Source organism: Neodiprion lecontei, chromosome 2 (assembly GCF_021901455.1).
Source record: "Neodiprion lecontei isolate iyNeoLeco1 chromosome 2, iyNeoLeco1.1, whole genome shotgun sequence".
Taxonomy (NCBI): Eukaryota; Metazoa; Arthropoda; class Insecta; order Hymenoptera; family Diprionidae; genus Neodiprion; species Neodiprion lecontei.
In genome coordinates, this window is record NC_060261.1 from 26,291,940 (window position 1) to 26,313,281 (window position 21,342).

At 36.0% G+C, this 21,342-nt stretch overlaps 1 protein-coding gene and 2 long non-coding RNA genes across 6 annotated transcripts; 1 reads left to right on the forward strand and 2 right to left on the reverse strand.

Annotated features, from left to right (window-relative positions):
* The first annotated feature begins 7 nt into the window (after positions 1–7).
* On the forward strand, positions 8–3,840 carry LOC124293061. Its single transcript, XR_006902969.1, has 3 exons — positions 8–128; positions 251–1,197; positions 2,835–3,840. It is a non-coding gene; the product is annotated as an uncharacterized LOC124293061 (long non-coding RNA).
* LOC107228173 (zinc finger CCCH domain-containing protein 15 homolog) lies at positions 2,683–20,370 on the reverse strand. Of its 3 annotated transcripts, none has more exons than XM_046732083.1 (8): positions 20,054–20,370; positions 16,565–16,772; positions 13,220–13,467; positions 12,825–13,028; positions 11,734–11,908; positions 4,207–4,404; positions 3,313–4,007; positions 2,683–2,905 (listed from the first exon to the last, which is right to left on the reverse strand). In XM_046732083.1, exons 1-7 carry the CDS (start codon positions 20,120–20,122, stop codon positions 3,892–3,894), a joined length of 1,218 nt encoding a protein of 405 aa, XP_046588039.1. In that variant the 5' UTR covers positions 20,123–20,370; the 3' UTR covers positions 2,683–2,905; positions 3,313–3,891. The 3 variants fall into 3 exon arrangements, with proteins under 3 accessions (XP_046588039.1, XP_015525035.1, XP_046588038.1); XM_015669549.2 differs by having other exon boundaries at positions 2,683–2,948; XM_046732082.1 differs by having other exon boundaries at positions 2,683–2,948; positions 3,141–4,007.
* Positions 8,002–11,710, reverse strand: LOC124293060. Of its 2 annotated transcripts, none has more exons than XR_006902968.1 (3): positions 10,055–11,710; positions 9,643–9,877; positions 8,002–9,528 (listed from the first exon to the last, which is right to left on the reverse strand). It is a non-coding gene; the product is annotated as an uncharacterized LOC124293060 (long non-coding RNA). The 2 variants fall into 2 exon arrangements; XR_006902967.1 differs by having other exon boundaries at positions 8,002–8,488; positions 8,566–9,877.
* Positions 20,371–21,342: the final 972 nt, after the last annotated feature.

The window sequence follows — 21,342 nt, forward strand, 5'->3', positions numbered from 1 at the left end:
ACACGGCCTTTGTGTACACTTTTTACACTCGGTCGAGACTAAAGCACACGAAAATAAAATAATCTCGAATATAGGTGATGAGAGAAATTAATGACATTGTAGTCAGGGCAGCTAGGTGGTCTAATGGAGTAAGTCTCCGGTAAAGCATCTCTAGATACCAAGTTCGATTCCTGACTCCGTCGTTAATTTTTCAACTCACCTGAAAATTTTCGAAATTGTACTCTTTTTAGTATAAATATTACTGTTCCAGGTTACCGCCATTGCGAGAATCTTCGGAACCGATGCTACAAACCTATATGTAGGAACCATAATCCTTGTGAGTCATAATGCACCACTCCTAAGTGCATTCAGACATCGTGTGACGACGCATGGTCTGCCCGATATATCGTGGACAGAACGCCACTGCCTATACGACGAATCCGGTCGAAGCGAATACCTAAAGAGTATAGAATAGCGTAAAGGGCAGATCGCAGCCTGCCATTCCCGGACTTCCCGGCCAGGCGCCGGACCGACATATAAGATCGCTGCTCCAGCGTTGAGCCATCGCTCCGAGGACCGATTCCGCGTACCTGTCGATAGTGACTGTATCACGGAGTATGGAGCCATAATCCACCACTCCAAGTTGAGAGTTACTGCAAGTTGTTGCTCCCCATTCGGCAACTTTGACCGGGAGGTATCCTCCTTGCTCCACACATGCTTTTGCCATAGGGTCCCCAACGATAGGCAACTAGGAAGGTAAGGTGCCGGCAACTGAAAATTTTGTGAGAGCTGGTATCAACGACGAAATCATGAGCGGAACATTACGTGTCATCTATCGGTAATTTTTGAAGATGCGTAACACAATTACAACTGATATTCGCCACAGGAGGAATGACCCAATTATAGTGGGGAATAAACGACCAATTACAGGAAGCAGGATTACCTGACGACATCAGCGAGAACGGCGAGCCAAACCCCGACCTCCATCTATTCTACGCTCATGAGATTGAGATAACTCTTTCTATCTCGCTCGTTACGTGTAGAAATTGCCTTCACTTCATTTTCCTTTCCTTCTTCTTTACTGCTATCGCTACCGTTTCTCTATCGTTTTATATGACCGTTTAGCTCCTTTCCTTTTCTATTACCTTTTTTTTCTTACTATCGATAAATTTTATTTAAATTTAAATCAGTGCATGCGTGCCCGAGTCACCGGCTAAGGTAAGGGTTCTCCCGTTGTATTGTTTCGTTACGAAGTTGCTCGTATCTTGTTTTCTTATATCTTAATTCTCTATTTTGGTTGCATCGTGTTTTGCCAGTTTCTCTGTGAATCATGGTCCGCGTCTCTGAGTTGCTGTAGACCGTCGCGTGACTGCGTGATTTCTTTGATTAATTAATTCCGTTAAATATTATTGTTGAGCGACCTCGTAGCTACCGAATAAATATCTCTATCATCTGAATTTCTTATAATTTCATGCTGGAATCGCTTCCGTAATTTCTACCATCTTTTGCCATTGCTATTTATTTTTTCTCTTAATTTTCCTGTGTTTTACTGTTTATTGTATCGTACTGCCGATTATAGTATATTTACTATCGAGCATGTTTTCTATCGGAAATCGTGATCCTTGAAGTACATCAGAGCGTAGATTAAGCCGCTGAATACTACCATACCCTTTCTATCGCTTATTAACAGTTTTGTATTGCTCTTAACTGCTAATTTTTTTTTTGTATTTCTCTGCAATACCGTATTTCTTTGTTAATTTAAGTTCTGCTTATTATGGCTGACTTTATTGTAATAACGTGTATTTAGTTTATTTATCTTACGACCCCTTGTCTAAATTTCTCACCCCCTCACAATTTTATATTTTGAATTTTGTTTGTGAATTCTCACAGTTTCTAAGCTTTGTAAATTATTAAATCTATTGTCTATTAATAACACTCTTGTAAATTGTCTCTCATACTTTACAGTAATTTATATTCTCTCATCTAAGCTAATTTTGTAAATTGTTAATTAACATCAATCTTTCTAATTAGTTAAAATCTATCATAAAGTCTGTCTTACTCTTTTGTTACTACCGTCTGAGTTATCGTCAATTCTGCTCTCAATTACTAATGAAGTTCTCACTCGTTATTGAAACGTAACAGACTATTGATTACCGTAGCATTGTCTTTGGGAATTGGGTAAATTCACGTTGCCTAGTGACGCGTGGTTGTAAGTAAATTTTTGCATTATATTGCTTCGCTTGACCTACGTTCAGTTCTCTGTTAATACCTATCGGCTTTTGGTCAAAGCTACCACTTTAACTTTATTCTATCAAAAATCTGGTGATTATCGGATATGTCCGACTTATTGATCCTTACTATCTTTTGTAATCTAACTTGACTGACTCGAATGTGTAAACCAAATCGACAATATACGAATAATTGACTTGTTAATTTTTCCTGACTTGATTTTATTCTTTATTTCTTTAATTATCGTTAGCTACCTTGAATATCTCCACTCTATGAGTTCGTGTGAGTACCTGAGCCTAGCCAGCCATGCAATGAATTCTCTAGTTATTTATCATATCGTATTATTGATTAAAAAACCACGCTGAAGCGTCTGGTGCCCAACCGTTATCATTTTGTTATAATTAGTTAGTTCAGAATAATTGGAGAATCGCGCCAAAGTGTAAACGGTAAGTCCTCATCTGAGGGTAACAGAAATTAGCGTTACAACATATATAAATATGTAATATATTAATTATACAATATATACAATGTATAATTGCCGCATCCCCCCACAGAGCTGGGTAATTGATCATTGAACCTGTCGTGCTTGATCTTTTATAATCGAAGCTCTTCTATCTACTGTCCAGGGTACAAGCTGTGACTGTCCGTGAGACTTGGGGTCCTCAAATAGTTGCCGTCAGACACGAATGACTCAGTGCTGTACACATATATTTGTCTCACTGTGCTGTAACTATCTGGTCCTATTCGAGTTTTACAAAAGCAAAGTGTTGAAGTTGTCAGGTAAAATAACTTTGGTTAAATATAAATTTTAATTAACTAATTGCATTCTGTGCTTTTAGTTCTATGGTGTCACAAATGAATCATAAATGGAAATTACAATAAACGAATAAGAAAATGTAAAATAAATTTTTTAAATTAAATAATTAACTCACGCATAAACTAGACGATACGATTGTGTTTTACGCTTCTTTGTGGCTACTGTTTTACGTAAGTTTGGCTGTGTCTCATAAATATTGATCTTGTAGTGTCACGAATAGCTGACAATTATTGATCAGTCACAGGGGTTATCATTATTATTATTCACCAATCATAGAAAATACCTACCGTACAGGGTGAGTTTGGGCAGATCCGAACGAGGGAGGGACTTATCTTCATCATCATCGATACCCCGCCCTTTTCTCAATGAAAATTTTATCAAAATGTTGATACTAAGCCTGGTGGTAGGACTTGAAAAAAGTATGATACAGCAAGGGAGCGAGTCATTCGTGGTGATGAGCCCCTCTTGCATTTAGGCCTGGAAAAAGCTCACGATAAACATAATAAACTTATACATGACTACAGTATTACAGGTTATTTTAATCGGTATAATTTGTTTATTCGAAAATTGATTTGAGCATATCAACGATTTTGCGAGTTACTGTTACCCATAAAACTATATATTCATCTGTAATTGTAGACTTTCTTAAATTGTTGTTTAATATCTGATTATTTTGACGGTTAATAACACATGAGAGTCTATGCTGATTAAATACAGGAAATTGTTTCAATAAATATTTCTCGAAAAAATATCTTTACAGACTGTTAACATCGTAAGCAGTTTTCAAAGACCAAGAAAAGATATGAATCATCCAATCCGTTGAAGAAAAAATTTTGTGTGAGGAGAATATAATTGAGACAACTGGATTACTCCTCGAAATCCAGGTCTCCTAATTCTTCTTCAAGTCCTTCCAGATCTTCGTCAGTAAATAGATTTTCATTGATTGCCAGGGCCGTTGCGCCTTCACCAAGGATCGTTACTTCTATGCAACAAAAATTATTACTGTATCATTATCAAATAATCACATAGGTACATTTATATATTTAATATCTTTCTGATTCACAACAAAGAACGTCAAGAAAAATTTTGATGATTGATAAAATATCTAACAATAGTTTTTAGTTACACAGAAACTAATCATTCTCAACACGACTAGTTTACCAAGATTTCAGTTTTCATACCTTTCGTTTCTCCATTCGTTTCCGCAGCCACATTACTTTTGAGTCGATCGTCAGTAGCAACTGTGATACCTTCTGTATCGGCTTCTATAGCATCGTAAACTAGTTCATCCATATTCAATTCTCTGTATTCTATTCCTTTACTATCTTCATCATCGCTCAAATCATATGAAGCAAATGCTTCATCTCCATCTTCAATACCTGTAAGAAATTTTAAGAGAAGCAATGAAAATATTTTGTTCCTTTTGAGATTTCTTGGACCTTATAATAGAGTCATTTCGCGCCAAACCGAACATTCTTGAAACATCACCATGTTTAATTTGCCTGAATTTCTAAAAATAATCGTCACAAAGGGCAATCAGGAATTGCACTGATAATGAAATAAATGGGTCCTCTGTGCTTATCAAGTAAACGTTAAACTAAAAAAAGTGCACAGCAGAGAAATATCAGATATAATGAGTATATAGGTCAAGTAAGTGTTCTTGTGTTCAAGTCTCGAGACTGACTGTTTTTTACAATAATAGCTTGGCTGATTGTGACTAACAGTACACGAAGAGAAAAATGATAGAACAGCCGATAAGGGACACAGATCGGTGACGGTATCAGCTGTGCCAGGGTGTACAAGGGTTGTAAACACAATTTAGTTATATTATCTGCTAACAAAAAACATTGAGTATCGATATTATTGACTTTAGAATATTTATTTACATATTTAGTTAATATTTCAACGGGACAAGCCCAAATGCAACAGAGTTTAAAAAAACACTTTTGAACACTTTTGATAACACAAAAAAATATAAATATTTAAATATAGATGTATCTATAAGTTTCTTAGCGAAAATAAACAGAAGTTGTACAAATCCAACCAGTTAGAATGAGCATTGCACAATAAACTTAATCTAATTACCGGTGAATGTGAACAAAAATCATTCCTCAAAGAGGAAATCAGAAAGCAATGGTTATTGTTGTTTAGTAATCTGTTAGAAATATTGAAATTAAATATAGAAAATAGATGCACACAGTCGATGATATTCGTAATAATTGGGAAAATTAAAATTAAATCAATTCTAACCAAGGCCGATCAATACTGGGGATCCCCAGGGATTTAGAAATTGATGTACAATTATAATGCAAGTAGCTTATGGGTTACCAATCTTATACCCAACATACCTTGAAAATAAACAGTTTAACTTTTTCACAGAACCGATCTGGTAGCGGAGATAGGGCCTCTGTTTGATAGGGCTATATGTCAGTTTCAGGTAAATGTAATCATAGTAGTGCATTAATAAAGACATCCCGATCTCGAAAAAATTGGGCGAATTTAAACAAAAAAAGCATTCTCAGCACCACGGTTCTAACACACTCAATATAAGTGTTGAAAGATATCCTTTTATCAAAGACAATGAATAAGTCCTTGATTTGGTTAACATGCGATAGACTAATATTATAAATAATAATAAATAATTAATTATAATATCCGAATTGTACATCAGATTTTCCAAAACGAATGCTATCGCACTTTCTCAAATTACATTGATGCCAGCTATACTCTGGATCAAAAGGTGTGGAAAAGATGACCGTGTAAAAAAAAAAGTGACCAAAATCCCCAGAGAATTATGCTTTCTGGCACTCACAAAGCATGAATGAGCTCAATAACTTTAAAATAATTGTATGGAAAGTGGTTTATAATAATCAAAATGCATGGTATGTGACACAACATAAATTTATTGGTACATACATACATACGTACATCTATATTCAATACACGTAACATACACATATAAAACAAGTAATATTATTTTTTTTAATTCAAATAATATGTTTGTTTTGGTCGCAATTACTCAGTACGATAGAAATATCACATTGTTATTGCAACTCTGCTACTCACTGATACTACACTTGGAAATATTTCAGACTGCAATGTTATAGAAACTTTGTTTTCATACTTCTAATGTAACGCAACTGTATCAATTTCAATTTCAGAGTAAAACGTAGAAATATTTTTTTCTCTTACTAGGGGCTTCGCCCCTGCGCGCTTCGCGCGCCAACCCCATCTCGGCGCTACGCGCCTCGGGCACTCGGCGCTGCGCGCCTCACTATTTCCTTACGCATTGTCTAGTAGACAGGCGAATTCCTTCATGTTGATTTGATGACAAGTCTGCACTTGCTGTCCACTTCAATTCCTTCTGTGCTTACTTTTCTTTTTTTCATCAATCGAAGCTTCCATTCGTTGGTTGAAAATTGGTGTTCCTTCTCTATTGATATCCATCTATCTCCTTGACTTGCTGAATTATTTTTGCTACCGCTCTGCCCGTTATTCTCTAAAATCACCTTCTTTATATTATTTTTTTCTCTATATTTGTGTTGCTGTTCACTCCGCAAAACACCTCTTTCTCTTGTGGTTAACATAGATCCTGGTCCTCCTCTTGCCTGGTTATAGGAACATTTGTTTATTATTATTCTCTGGCTTATTTGGTTATTCGCACTTACAATTTTATTTTCCTTTTTCTTTTGTGATACGTCCGACCATCCACCGTCTCCATCGCCTTGTCTGCTGGTTGAAACTCCTCCTTTCTGTTCGTTGGTTGAAAAGCCAGTATGATATTTTTTGTTCGCTTCCCTATATTTTCACTGCTGTTCTCGTCGTCTAATTTTTCGCTCTTCTATGTCCATCACATTGGTTGGTCGTCCTCTTGATTTATTTTCCAAATCAATAATCACAATCAATTCTTCTAATTCTTCCACACCCTTCGTTGAATTATTTTTACTACCGCTTTGCCGGTTATTCTCCAAAATCACCTTCTTTATATTATTTTTTTCTCTATATTTGCGTTGCTGTTCATTCCGCAAAACACCTCCTTCTCTTGTGGCCAACATCGATCCTGGTCGTCCTCTTACCTGGTCATACGAATATTTGATGGATATTATTCTATGGCTTATTTGGTTCTTCGCTCTTACGATTTTATTTTCCTCTTTCTTTTGTAATATTTCCGACCATCCACCATCTTCATCGCCTTGTCTGCTGCTTGAAACTCCTCCTTTCTCCACTGTCATCGTAAATCCTGGCTGTCCTTTTGACTGTTTGGTGACATCTTTAGATTTACTATTATTTGATTTTTACTTTTCGTACTTATTACTCAGTATCGGAATTTTATTTTGGTTCTGCAAGACATCAAAGTGTCCACTGTCTCCGTCGCCGGTGAAGAGAATTGTGTTTCATTTTGTGATCCGATCCGGTGTGGATGAATTTGTTCTTCGCGATACACGATTAAACATATCTTAAAAATGTCCGCAGCTGCAGCTAATTCTGCTTCTCCCCCGTATATTCCATTTTTATTCGTATGTGATTTGTAATCACCAGGTGACCTAATCACGGCACCGTTTGACTCATTATCTGTAATAAGATCTGCAAATGTAGACCAATTATCCACTATATTTGAAACGATACTCAGTCTCACCTCTGCGTGTCGATCTTGAGTGCAGTATACACAATACGCCGACGCGCGAAAAAGACAATTCCCGTCGGGAATCATCTTGATAATTTTCGTTTGCATGTTCATTTTTTGCGCGTCAGAAACAGATACCTATAAAGATATTTGTCAAAGACTGTCATAAACAGCCGATGACAGCTGTCAAAGGGTTTGCTAGATGCTTTTTGTTTTGTTTGCGGGATCTCACCCCACCGCCAACTTCATGCGTATACTATTGTTATTATAATCTTTTTTTTACTATTGTTATTACAATCTTTTTCTACGTTCATTTGTTTGAAACTTTTTTATTAGATAGAGAGATAACACGAGTAATATTATAAAAGAACATAAATAAAAATCATTAAGATTAGAGGGCCTTATTCAGCATCCAACCCATATATATCCTCCTTATTAACACTTTGTTCCGGTTCTAATCGGGCCTTTTTAAAGAAGCTAGTGATAAGGCTTGACTTACCTTCTTCAATAATTCTATGTAGTGACTTAATTTCAGAAGTGTCAAGTCCGACTTCATAGCTTGAACTCCTTTAAACAATCCATGAGCGACTTTGACTCATTGATTGTTATTTCGTTTCAGAGCAGTTTGGAATCGATCGACTGCTTCTTCCAATAGTTTTTCTCTGACCTCTCTGCTGCTATCATTGTATTGCCTGTTTAGCTTTCATCAATTTATCTTCAACTTTAGTGATATCTTTTCTGTTTTTCCCGGTCTTTCAGTAGCTGCTGCTCAATTTTTTCGTCGTCTTCTTTTTGATCTGCCTCTGGTGTTTCAATCAGCTTTTTTTGTCCTTCTTTCTCTAAGTACATCTTGTAATTACAGCGGGCTGAACGTCAAATGGCGATAACCTCTTTGGTAAAAAAAAATATGGCTTACCGTCATATGTCTTTAGATCATCTTTGATGATCATTCTAGCAGTTAGTGTTTTTATTGACATGGAAGCTCTCACTGAAACGTCTTTCTACATTGGCACTGCCATGTACAAGGCACAAACTCGCCTTGACAACTTTTGTGATCAATGGATACTTTGTCTCATCCATATCATTTTTTACATCGAATATCTTCCTCCAGTAGTGATCTATATGTTCTCACTCACAAGCAGGAGGAATTTTTTCTAGCTGAATAAGCCATTTATCCAAGAGCTGTGCCATGGAGATGCCAAGAGTGTACACTCTATTAATTGCTGCGATATTGACAGTGCTTATCGAATATGTTAACAGTTGAGGTTGAAAAAATCTGAAATGTTCAGCTGTAACAGATCTTAAAATAGATTTGACTGAAATGTGTTCAGTTGCTGCCGCCTTGCAGCGCAGCTGAGCACTATATCAAAATTGCTGAATTTCTCTTTCACTCAATTTCTGGAGAGCAGTCTCAATCTTTTTAAGACATAAAACATTGTTCACTTGTCGCATGTTCTGCAGCAAACAGATTGTTGAATTGCCAAAAGTTCTTTACTGGCTCTGGTTTACATATTTTATTTACAATGATGATAAACAAATTTTTATCTTCTTCGCAAAGAATATAAATAAGTAGTTCTTGTTTTCGAAAAATTTTGCAGGTGCGCTTAAATAGCTGGGTGCTTTTAATGACCAACAATATTTCTGCTATAGTGGAAGGATTTTTTAGGTCAGCGAAAATCTTGGCTAACCTATTGTCTTCTTCCAGTTGCTTTACCGACGCCTTTTTGGCCACTGTTTCAAAACAGAAATGCTTCGCAGCTGGATATTGCTCGATTTTTTATTTTGACACTGGCCCTAATGAAAACCAGCGACATGCTTCATCAATGCACGCATCGGTACTCTCATCACTGCTTCACTCCTTCGATAATTTTCGTTCCTCCTAGAATAGAATAGTAGAACCAATTGATGTATAAGTCTTCGCCTTTTTTGCCACATTTATTGAGGCTCTTCTTGAATGCCTTATGTATGATATGAAGATTGCAGGTTCCAATACTTAGTAGACTTTTTTTTTATCATTTCGACCTCGAGCAAGATAACATCGACAATTCGGAACACTTTTTGGTTGATAGTAGGTCCATCGGATCCCAGCATCAACATGCGAGCCGATGGTAAGTTCACATTTGTGATAGCCTCCAATATAAGTTCATAGAACACTTTTCCTGCGGCATATCCGATGAACAAAGTTTGAAGAAAGTTTAACGCAGTAGCATTCTCTACAAGACCAATATCTACAATATGAAATACAATTTCGATATTTATTTTTTACTTTTATCTGGGTCATAATGGATATTTCAGGTAACTCAATTAAAAAATAGTTTAACTACAAAAGTGAATATTGAAAATTTAATGGTCATGACAACGTACAGGAAACAAAAAATGTACTGTGAACTGTTATCGTATCACACCTTATGGAGACCTGATATTCTTCCATTTCTTCTTCAGACATACACTCATCAAACGCTATTGAGTAAAAGACGAATATCGTTCAGTAGTCACTGTCCGAAAAACAGTTCTATAGCATCGGTCATGTAGTTGGTAACTTTTGTCCAACACAAGTTGAAATTTGTAGTATTTTTGAACATGGCTCTCAGGACATTGGTCATGTTATTGTATGCCGAACTTGAATTATTATGGCCAACTCCATTCATGGTCCATATTAGTTCAGTCTTAATAGCTTCATCTTTTCCAGAGTAGATATCTAAAAGCCTTGGGCCTGCATGTTACTGTTCTTGTTCAACTGTAGCTGCATTTCTTGCTGCAAGATGAAACTGAGTCGGGTTCAACTTTATTTTTACATTTTTGTTGTCCTTTCGCTTTTGGGTACACTGTGTAATAGCTTGGAATCCCTCGTTGCAAGTTAGAGACGTTTCACAGACTTTGCAGAAAACAGCATGTTTGTTTTCTATAGCAGTATGCTCGCCAACTTTTCTATCATTTGGGTCAGTTATTCTGGACTAGTCATTGTTCACATAACATTTCCTCATTTTACTTTCATTAGCCTAGTTCAAAAATATCGATATTCATAATCAATAATTTACCCAATGCAAGCTTTTACAAAAATATAAATAAAAAATTGGGTAAGCGGCGGCAGCTGGTTTAACCTAATGTAGACTTGACAAAAATTGTAATGTAGTTAGTTTGTGAAAAAAAAACCAGGACATACCATGTGCACATAAAATACATGAATAATTTAGGATTTTAAGATATACTTTAATCTGTACACGTACCTTTCGCAATCCGACAATTGTTGACACGACAATAGCACAATTGAAAAACCACATGACGTAATGTTTATGTATGAATATCTATGTGTATAACGACATTTTGGTGGCAGGGTATGCGTGCGAGTTGCGCGTGTCTAGTAAAGCTATGCCACTCTAGCCAGGCACTATGGCGCGAAATTTAAAGCTAACAATATCTCTACAAAGCAATCAAATCCCAAGAAGAAGGTGTACTTGATTTAGGATTCGAATTTCAAGAACAAGAAAACGACCAATAGATAAAGAAAGTGGAAAAAGTGACTTGCTGCTAGCCCTGGAATTACCTTCTGACGCAGCTGGACACTCAGGTGCCATGATTGTACGTGGTCGTAAAAACTTACGCACGCATATCTCACGTATTTTTTATAACAGTGAGCGTATAGTGCTACTTTTTGGCATACCGTGCATAAAGTGGAGTCGTATCGATACTCGCACGCTGTTATACAATAGTTATTTTAGTGGCAAGTGCACATAAAATGGGGATTCCTTGACAAGCATTCAGTGGTGCACGAGCTGAAGGCTAATGGAAAACTCACACGAGTCAAGAAGTCCCTGTATGCGCACATACCGTAAATCTTATTTTCTGCGCTACCTCCTGTCAAACACAAAAATATTGTGTACAAATTAGTCGAGTTGTTGATAGAGGAGCACAGAATAATTATTATATTCTGACACAAACTACGTTTTTTTTCGTCAACCACTTATTACTTTTTTTTTTTTGTTATTATATACATAAAAAAAATTCAAGCTTATTAAACTTGCTGATCGATATTTCAACTGTAAAATGTTAGGTTCAACATAGAATGACTGAATATCATGCTCACCGTCACCAGCTGCCAACGTAGGATCGAAGCTGAACATTTCTCTACCAGAAATGCCTACTTGATGACCAGCTTTGTAGTCATTGCGACGTTTTTCCTCGTCTTTGACAGCCTGATCTGCCTTTTGCTTCAACTTCCTCTTTTTCCAGGCCAAGAAACTGTTTAGAGTAATTTTCGTCTAGTTGGAAAATAAATATTAAAGAAATTATTATTCGGCGAATGCTCGATCTGGTACTTTTTATTCATTGGGTCACATTAAGGGGGAGGCCACTGTGACGGCCGAAAAAATAAGATTTTTAAGAATTTTTTCCACAGGAATAACTAATTGATAAAGAGAACGAATTGTTAATATCTTATTAAGTGTATATTAAACTTATTTTATATAAATTTTTATTAAAAAATATTTTAAGTCAACAAAGATATGGGCCTTGACTCAACGACTAATAAAAAAATTTCCCCTCTATCCTGGAATTGATATCTCGGTGAAGGGTTATCTATAGTATAAGGTAAGGGGGTATGTCAAATATCGGTGACAGTTTTTTTTAATATTATTATTTACAAAATGACGACGGCTGAATAAAAAAATGGGCCTTGGAAATAAACAATTTTTGGAATCCGCTGTAATTTTGTAAATAGAAAAAAAAAAAATGTATTGTATAGATTTGTATGGATATTGGTCAAATTTTTTTTTTTTTTTTTTGAGATAACCACGATACTATATGTCAGTGAACTGGGGACTGCGTTCATTTCTGACTTATTTGATGATTCTCATACCGTCATCTACTGCGCACATGGCATACAGCTTTGCCGGCTTTAGTATGGTACAGGGTATTTGTATATACATAGCATTAACTGCTAATATATCTCGATAAACGGTTGCAAATCCACGCACGGAATGTGGGGATTCCAGGATGATGAAGACAGTGACAGTGCTGATAACAAGGTCATAACAGAAATACTAATACGTAGTTATCTTAAAACGTTCATGCCAGACTCTACGAAACTCAATCCTAAATTAACGATGAGCGATTTCAGAATTGCAAGAGAGAGAGAGGGAGAGAGCCTTCTTAAAACATTTCTATGCAATATCTTACCTGATTTGGACCCAAGTTAGCCCTTTCTCTTTCGATAAGATCTTCAAGGGAGATTTCGTCTTTTTTTTCTTCCTTCTTTTTGTCTTTTTTCAGTACAAATCCTGGGGGCAGTGCATGCCTATATATGCATTTTAGGCCAGAAGGACATTCCCAGAACCAACCATATTTGGACTTCTCCACAGCTTCCAAGAAATGTTTGCAAATCTAAATACAATTAAATAGACGTATCAAACTGTCTACAGGGACCAAAATTATGAATAAAAGTGTGAACTGTTTTCACATTCTATTAGTTGGATATTAAGAACAAGCAAGCTCATACAGCTACACTAATCATGTCAAATTTCGTCAATCAATAAAAAAATTATTTTTCTGGTATAGCATAAAAGTAATATTACAATGTCAGTTGTAGGCTTGTTAGCTCCAGCTGCATGCTTTTTTTCTACAACTTCTTTGAGCTTATCTTCATCCCAGTTGTCCATGGTATCACCTTCCTTATCGTCGCCATCGTCACGCATATCACAGTAAAGAGATCGTTTTTCTGCCTTCCTTTCGATTGTCAAGTCATGGGAAAACTTGCATTTATCCCCTTTGGTGCACTGACCTTGCTTAAAGAATGCGCAGATCACAGACTTGGGATCGGTTCCTGAAAAAATATGATAGATTGAATCGAATGAAAAATAGAATATCACCGCTGTTTTGATTCAACTTATTTTTATTAGTAATTTTTTTTGTTATTTAGTCCTTAACTGGTTTTTATATACCTCTTCTCTACAAAGAAAGAGTGTCGAGCTGTACGTACTGATTGAGATTAACATGTATAGGGGATTGATCTGTGTTCACACAAGGACGCAACTCCAGAATGGGAAACAACTGGCCATTGGTTCACAAGAAATGAATAGTAGATTGGGTTTACTTTAACTGCCAAAATGATGCATTCCCTAACAGGTGCATTGGTGGTTAAGTGCATTAAAAAAAAAGCAGGAGGAATTGATCAGCCAGAACGGACCAGATTTAAAACTTGCAACTATTTCTATTCTTTGACATATATGAATAACTTGGGGAAAGCTAAGTAGATTTTCTTCAAAATCTTATTATTTCTAAATTGAAGGAAACCAAACTGATGTCATAGAGTAGAGATTAGCACTGGTGATGAAAATTCTCAGTCATTCCTGCCGTTTTTTCGATAGAATATTGAACGATGTATATACACATGTGAATATGCGTTACCAAAAACTAGCCATCTCTGAATTAATGTCCACATGTGTACATTGGATTACGTGTAAACTTCTTTCATTTCAATAAGACTCAACAATTTGTCTTGCCTCACCCTTAATTTAGAATAAAGGTAGGTACAGTAAATATGCGTTAGAAGGCAAGTGTCTGGTGAGTTTGTTGTATGATGATACTCCCATTCTTCCACAGCTCATTTGGCAGCGAGAGTAGGAATGAACACCTTTTGTTCAGAGAGAGCGCAGCTTCGCAAACTTGTTTTTAAAGTGTAATATTAACTCGATCAACTCACTTTCAACAAATTCAGAAAACTATATTGTACTTTAATGATATTGTGATCGTTTCAAAAATGGCATGGAAGTTTTATAAAACAAGTTGTAAGCTTTGCTGAAGAAAATTTCAAACTGCCATAGTAAATCTAGACCAACTTTGTTATACTTGCAATCTTCTCTTCGATTTGCTCTTGAACAATTCAATTATCATTCTCTATAATCAGAGTTCTGTTTTACAATGGTAGTTATCGCAACAACAGCGTGACGCAACGTTTTTCGCAAGAGCGATGGAGTTCGTCTGAATGGTTCACACATGAGTGTCATACAATATTTTTCGACCCCTGTGAATAAAGTTTGTATCTATAGTGCCGATTTCTGAGTGAAAATGAACTGTTGCACGCATTTTTGTAAAGTGACGATTTTACACTTTATGCTCAGAAACACCAACTTTATGGACATGGGGAAGAAAAGATTATATAGCCAAAAATTAATTAATTTTCAAACCTTTTGGAAATAATAGATATTAATTTTTAAAATAAGCAAACATTAATGTTTTTCAGTGGTGAATCAAGAATGGTCTCAAATTTAATGCTAAGAAATTTGAAGGGATATCTTTCTCTAGCCCTGTTAGGTCTGACTCGGCTTACATTCATGACTCCTTGCATCTGGAGTCTATCGATGATATCAGCGATGTGGGAGTGATACTCGACTCTCGGTTTACTCTGTATTCACACATTCATTCCATCAAGAATTCTACTCTTAAGAAACTGTGATTTGTATCGACTTGCTCTAAATCCTTTAAATCTGTGGATACACTTGGGACTCCATATCTTACTTTAGTCCATCAACTAATGATGTACGCCAGTGTAATTTGGTATTTCTACTTTGAATTGCATGCTGTCATTCTGGAATGAATACAACGTAAATTTCTTAGGTAAGCTCCCTTCAAGATGGGGAGACCATTATTTGTTATTTGTCATAATTATTCTCGGGTCGGTGCCGCTATAAACCTATGCTTGCTTATTGTTAGAGCGTACTCGGATATGATCTATCTGTATGAAACACTCAGGCTACACAGTGGGTCCCCTATTACCCTAAAAGTACCCTTAGTACAGTCATATGAGGTAAACAAAGGGCTGAACCTCAGAAAAAAAGATAACAAGCTATAAACTCGTATGAATCTTTCTTTTGACATTTTATAAGTTAGCTCAAGTCATAGAATCTCCTGTACGCGAGTCTAGATATTTAAGATCAAAGATTGCAAAAACTGTTTTTTTTTTTTTTTGTAAATATCTTGTTTCTTTTGTTCTAAATGACAATTGGTGTTATCAGGAAAGTTGTAGAGCATAAAATTCTCTACAAATTTGGTCCGAAGCAATATTTTATACAATTAAATGTTCGTGAGATAGAGCGCAAGGAGTGCGAAGCTTCTAGCTGTATGTATGATAACGTTAGGTTAATTGTGGAATCCAATACATGATACGTTTTATAAAGTTAACTATTTACTAAAAATATTATAATTATGACGGAACTTTAGTTACTTACTGATAAAATAATTAAATGGAAATGAAATCGTACTGCACGCCATTTTAAAATTTATTCTCTCCACCTATCTCTTCTCATTCCCAGAGACCTGATTTTGCAGTCTGTTATCTGCCGTCACTTTCGTTACATTCAGCGGGTACCGAGTCACTTCTAATCTACCTTCTGAACTGTACACTTGGTCTCCACATTTCAAACCAATCGCCTAATACTAAATATTGAACTGATATCCTAATCATACCCACATTTATTCAACCCTATTTCTCAACATCCAGGTTATTCCCCTAATGTAGAAACATATTAACAAATCTAAGATCGTCACAGTTTGCAAAACTGTTATTTTACATGATCATTCCGGGAGATTGAAACTTAGTTTTTTATGAAGGACGTTGGTTAGAAAGAACAAATAAATCGAAACACGCTAACAGACATTCATTCAAACATATTCAGAAATTATTCGGAAGGTTCTAAAATGTGAGTTACAGTGTCGATTTAAAGTTTTCTTTTAGTTTAGTACAATCATTCAGTTGTTTCGTCAAACCAGGAGTTGATTAATTAAAACAGTTACGACTAACAAGCACAGTTATTTTTTAGTAGCCTTTTGGATCTTAATTGGCTGAGGACGGAAGGCACTTGGCAATCTATTCATGTCGAATATCTTTAAGGATGTTTAAATTCGTATTCGTTGAAAATTACCTTTGTCTACCTTCTGTACTTGAACAGGTTTGAATATCAGGGCAAGTTCCTTCTGTTCTTTGAGCTTCTTTTCTTTCTCGAGTTTCTTGGCAGCCGGATCTTCGATCTTTCTCGGGTTGAGACCTCCAGTTTTAACCTGCTTCTCTACTTGCTGAATAAACTTTTGCTGTTTGGCTCCTTTTTTATTTTTTATACCAAAAGTTTTGTCCTGCAACATTGCAAACAGTGAAATACGTTAAACTTGAATTCCATTAAGAAACTAATGCAAACAAACATATACCCATAATTAGAGCCCTATAAATTTTTAGGCAACAAAACTGACCAATTAATTTATTACAGGGTTCAAAGAGCCTTCACAGACCAATTGAATAATAAGAGTGGGCATGATAACTGATTGCGAGATTTGAAACATGCAAGAGTATCCCAGGTTCCTAACGGAATGGTTCAATTTTTACTCTTACTGTATCAGAATGAACTTGTATTTATGGAACATTAGACTGATTCTGGCTCATTGAAAGCCACCGATGCAGTCTGCTGCCACTTGTTTAACATATGAAACAGATGCCACCCATGGCCTTGAATGTGTTAGAATCAATCTAAGGGTTCGTACATGATTACAAATCAATTAAAATTTTTGCTATTCAACTTTTCTAAAATAATTTTCTCAAGTTTTACAATATAATTATTTCAAAATTGGCATGATTTGAGAGACATCCAGTGTCGTGGCTAGGTATAGTCAGATGGTTCGCATCGGGACGCCTTCAACCAAGGGGCACCTGAAAGCCATAAATATTTGGAAAGAAATCTTTATAAAGTATCCGCTCTTTTGAATTTTATTTGCTACATGAACATCGCACAGTGCTATCTTACATATTGTGATCTCGAATGAAAATAAGGATAAACCCACTCTGTGCTGGTTGTCAATTTTTAGTCAATTGTGCATCAAGAGGACACATACGTGAAACTTTATAATTTTTCGATTATCAAATCAGTTTTACTGATGACTGCCCTTGACGAGGCAAGTACGTCTTTTTACACCGAGCGTGAGTTTGCAACAGAAGCCAAAAATGAATATTGCAAAGACGTGAAGGGGTACAAATCTGTGCTTCTATGGTGCACATGATATTTCATGTAACTCAAGTATGGTTCGCACACTTTTTTTAAAGATTCTCATTCAATGGCAAATGTGCACACGCAGACTACAAATTTAAGCATTTTCTAGTACTAGGACATTTTGTTTTTTGTACTGTTGCAGAAACTGTTATTTTGAGTATGAAACGCAGGCACGAGAAAACACGTAGGACATGATTGCGATACACGAAACATGTTGTTTAGACTACCAGATGAACGTATATAAAATGGTTTAGAATGCCTAATTACTGTAGAATCGACGCAGTATAGGGTTCATTTTCTATGCAATAACTATATATGTATTCTTTAGTCTTTTTCTTATGGAAAGAAGTGACATGCGATCAAACTTCAGTTATGACTCGGAAGTTAGTAGCTATAAGCATTATTGTTGCTTGAAAAAGAGTAACGAATCCTAAAAATTGAAAATTTTGTTGAATCTTATACAAATTTAACATCTCCATACAATCACGAGAATCGAATTGTCCTGCAGTATTCAATTAGAAATAAATTTAATGCATACTGCTACTAACTGCGGCCTCTTACATAACTTCAGCTTCAGCTCAAAATTTCTGTTATGCTTGATGGCAAAATAGTCTACCTAACACTAGGTAAAACAGTCGCTTTTCTGTGTGATTGCTCCAGGTCGCATTAGTCCTTGCCATGGCTCACGAGACATCTCTCACAATAGCTAACGATTTCAAAACTTTAAAACCAAATCAATCATATAAAGATTGTAAAATTTGGTACGAATATGGTATAATACAATTTCAAATGGAGTAATTCACAAGTAGAAGACTTAATCTTTCGATTACAAAGCATACAACTAATATTTCACCTGACATTATACAAGCATCTTTATTTATTGAAAGATCAAAATTAAAATTATACAACTCTCACAGAGTGACTATGACATATTATATTAGCATATTTTTAAAAAATGTCAAAGATTTTTAGGGAACAAAGAAGTTTAGGTGGAACGTGTTTTCTGAAGTGACTACCATCAGTACGAGTACAAGTATGACAGAATACACGTCTTATCGATCAAAAGGTTTGATAAACTACAATTAAAAGAATAAGTAATTTGCTGTAATGGAACTAGGTTTTCTAAAATATTTGTCAATAGAATCTGGAGGTTATACCTCATAAATTTTACATGACCTACATGTGAAGAATACCGAAAATCTATTCCTAACAACTGGAAGTAATCACATTTTGGTGACTATTTGACCTCAAATTTTGTTTTTAATGAACATTATCTCTACCTTTCTCTATTATTAAACCACATTAAAAAGCCTGAGAAAAAGAAAAAACCACACATTTCCCTTAATATCCGAGATCTATTAACTGAAGACTAGTACAGTTAGCCAACCTTCCTCAGCTTATTGTGATCGGTGATTTAAATACGAGTGGTGATGAACATTGAAGTTTCTTGTTGAAATCAAAATACTAACTCAATTCACACAAAGTATTACCCAAATAGGTCTGAAATTGGAAAACTGGTCAAATTAGGCAGTCTTTTTATGGCTAACCATCTTTAGTGTTTCTGTGTCAATTTAAGGTTACGAAAAGAAATAAGAGTTTGTTAATCGTACATTTAGTGTCGAGACATAAGAATCTCAAGAAGTTCCCATTTCTCAACTACTTACTTAGCCAAGTCGTTATTTATCAAGGGATAGAATTTTGTAAAACTTGCATTGCTTAACATAACATGTCAAGGGATGAACACAATGGAAAAGCCCATTCAATGTGTGTTTTGTAGTGATTGATATAATATAACAGAGAAAAGGTCTGTAATTTAGCTTACTTTTCATGTTGCGAGATAAGAGTATTGAGTCCGTGAATTCAACGCCGGTTGATGACGTGAGCGGACATAGTTCACTGTCGGCAGACTTATTCACCATACGAGAATAGAAAGTTAAAAAAATTGAGAAAACGAAGATTGCTGAGAAGTAACAATGTTAAAATGTACTTCACTTCAGTGGATATAGCTTCAAGAGGTCAACCCCACGTTATCGGGTGTTCGCTCGATCTTACAGAATTCGGACAGTTCATATGAACGCACATAGCAGCATCAGATCAAGTAGTCACATGGTGTAAGTCCAACGACAGCCTACGTAAAACGATATTCATGTAGACTTACAAATATGTGTGCATACATAGATATATGTTTGAAAATTTAATGGATATGCATTACTATTTCAAGATATCGTTATACAAGTAACCATGATAATGTGATCGTGCTCTTAGGAAGAATTGGGATTCAGAATAATGAAAGATTTCAAACAGCGAAAATTGTGGGGCAAATTTGTCTAGTCTTTTTTAATTCATTACTGGCATGCCTCTGCCCGAGCAGCTCACCTCTATCACTTTCTCCTTCTTTTTCATCTCCGTTTTTTTGTTCGGGGCTGGAACTTTTTTGGGTGGCATGTTTCACTCCTACGCAAAATTTCCGGGTTAATGAAAGTATGAAATCCACCGTCTGCACTTAGGACTTTTCGTATTTCTTCTTTTCATTAATAGCTATCGTTACCGCTGCGGTGACACGCTCACGTATTAAACAGCTGACATACATGTGCCATCTTACTGTAATATCCAACCGGAAAGACCGTATGTTTTATTGATTATTATCATTAAATGTCATTTCTGCCAACTGATCCACTCTAAAGCTGAGATTTTATGAACAGCAAAAAGTAGCAGAAGTGCGTAGAGCATATAGCGACCGAGCGTGAATATGTTTAGCGCCGCGAGTGGCCAAAATTGTCCTTATCGACGGGACTTGCGTTAACTTTGACAAATGGTCCGGCGGTTGTTTCTCATCATTTTTCCGAAAAAACAAATATTTTTACCGAAAAAATGCCTCCTCCCGGTATAAGAAAAGTGAAGGTTAACTGTTGCACTATCGGTTGTACCGAGTAAACTGTTATTAGCTATCCCTATGCGACAGGAGGGTTCAAAACGATTGGTTAATTTTGTGCCATGGCATAACCACGGAAGTTTATGATTGAATGAGTCATTCAGTGTTGCCAGATTGAAATTCTTCGCCGTATTAGATGGCGCCACAAAACGTACCAGAATGGAAAATTTCGTACAAGAAATGTAATTATAATTATGACAATGGAATACTATAATTATCGACCATATTGATACCCATACTTGTCAATAATATCCTTTATGTTCTCTAAAACATAAATCAATTAAATAAATGATACAGAGGTACGTGCCACCTATTATAAGTCTACAAGTTAACCCATGTGGAGTACAACCATGAACGGACAACGTCCATGTCTGTGTCACACCATACTCAAGTTGGAAAGGACGCATTTAAATGGCTAGTGGGCTAGTCCAGTTAAAAAAAACAAATTTTTAACGCAATTACGAAAACGTACTAGATAGGAGAAAGTCGTATCAGCGTACTAGATTCCCCTGAATCCTACTAGATCTTGTACAATTGTACAAGACTGGCAACACTGGAGTCATTGGCGTAGACAGGGAAAAATGCCCGTCGGTTGGGACAAATAGAATCGATTTGATGCAGCAATGAATTTTGCGCACGGTCTCTATATTACGGGAGGTAGTTACCCACGCCGTCAACCATGAGGAAACTGTGGCCGTAGTGATGAGAGCGAGATATAGATCCCCACTGAAAT

Bases quoted from the DNA above. Each gene is read 5' to 3' on its own strand.
- LOC107228173 (XM_046732083.1), bottom strand. From the start codon at position 20,122: ATGCCACCCAAAAAAGTTCCAGCCCCGAACAAAAAAACGGAGATGAAA. The intron at 11,909-12,824 runs GTAAGATATTGC...TTTTCCAACTAG, and splicing joins CTAACTTGGGTCCAAATCAG to ACGAAAATTACTCTAAACAG. The intron at 4,405-11,733 runs GTGAGCATGATA...AATTTCTTACAG, and splicing joins TACGTTGGCAGCTGGTGACG to GTATTGAAGATGGAGATGAA.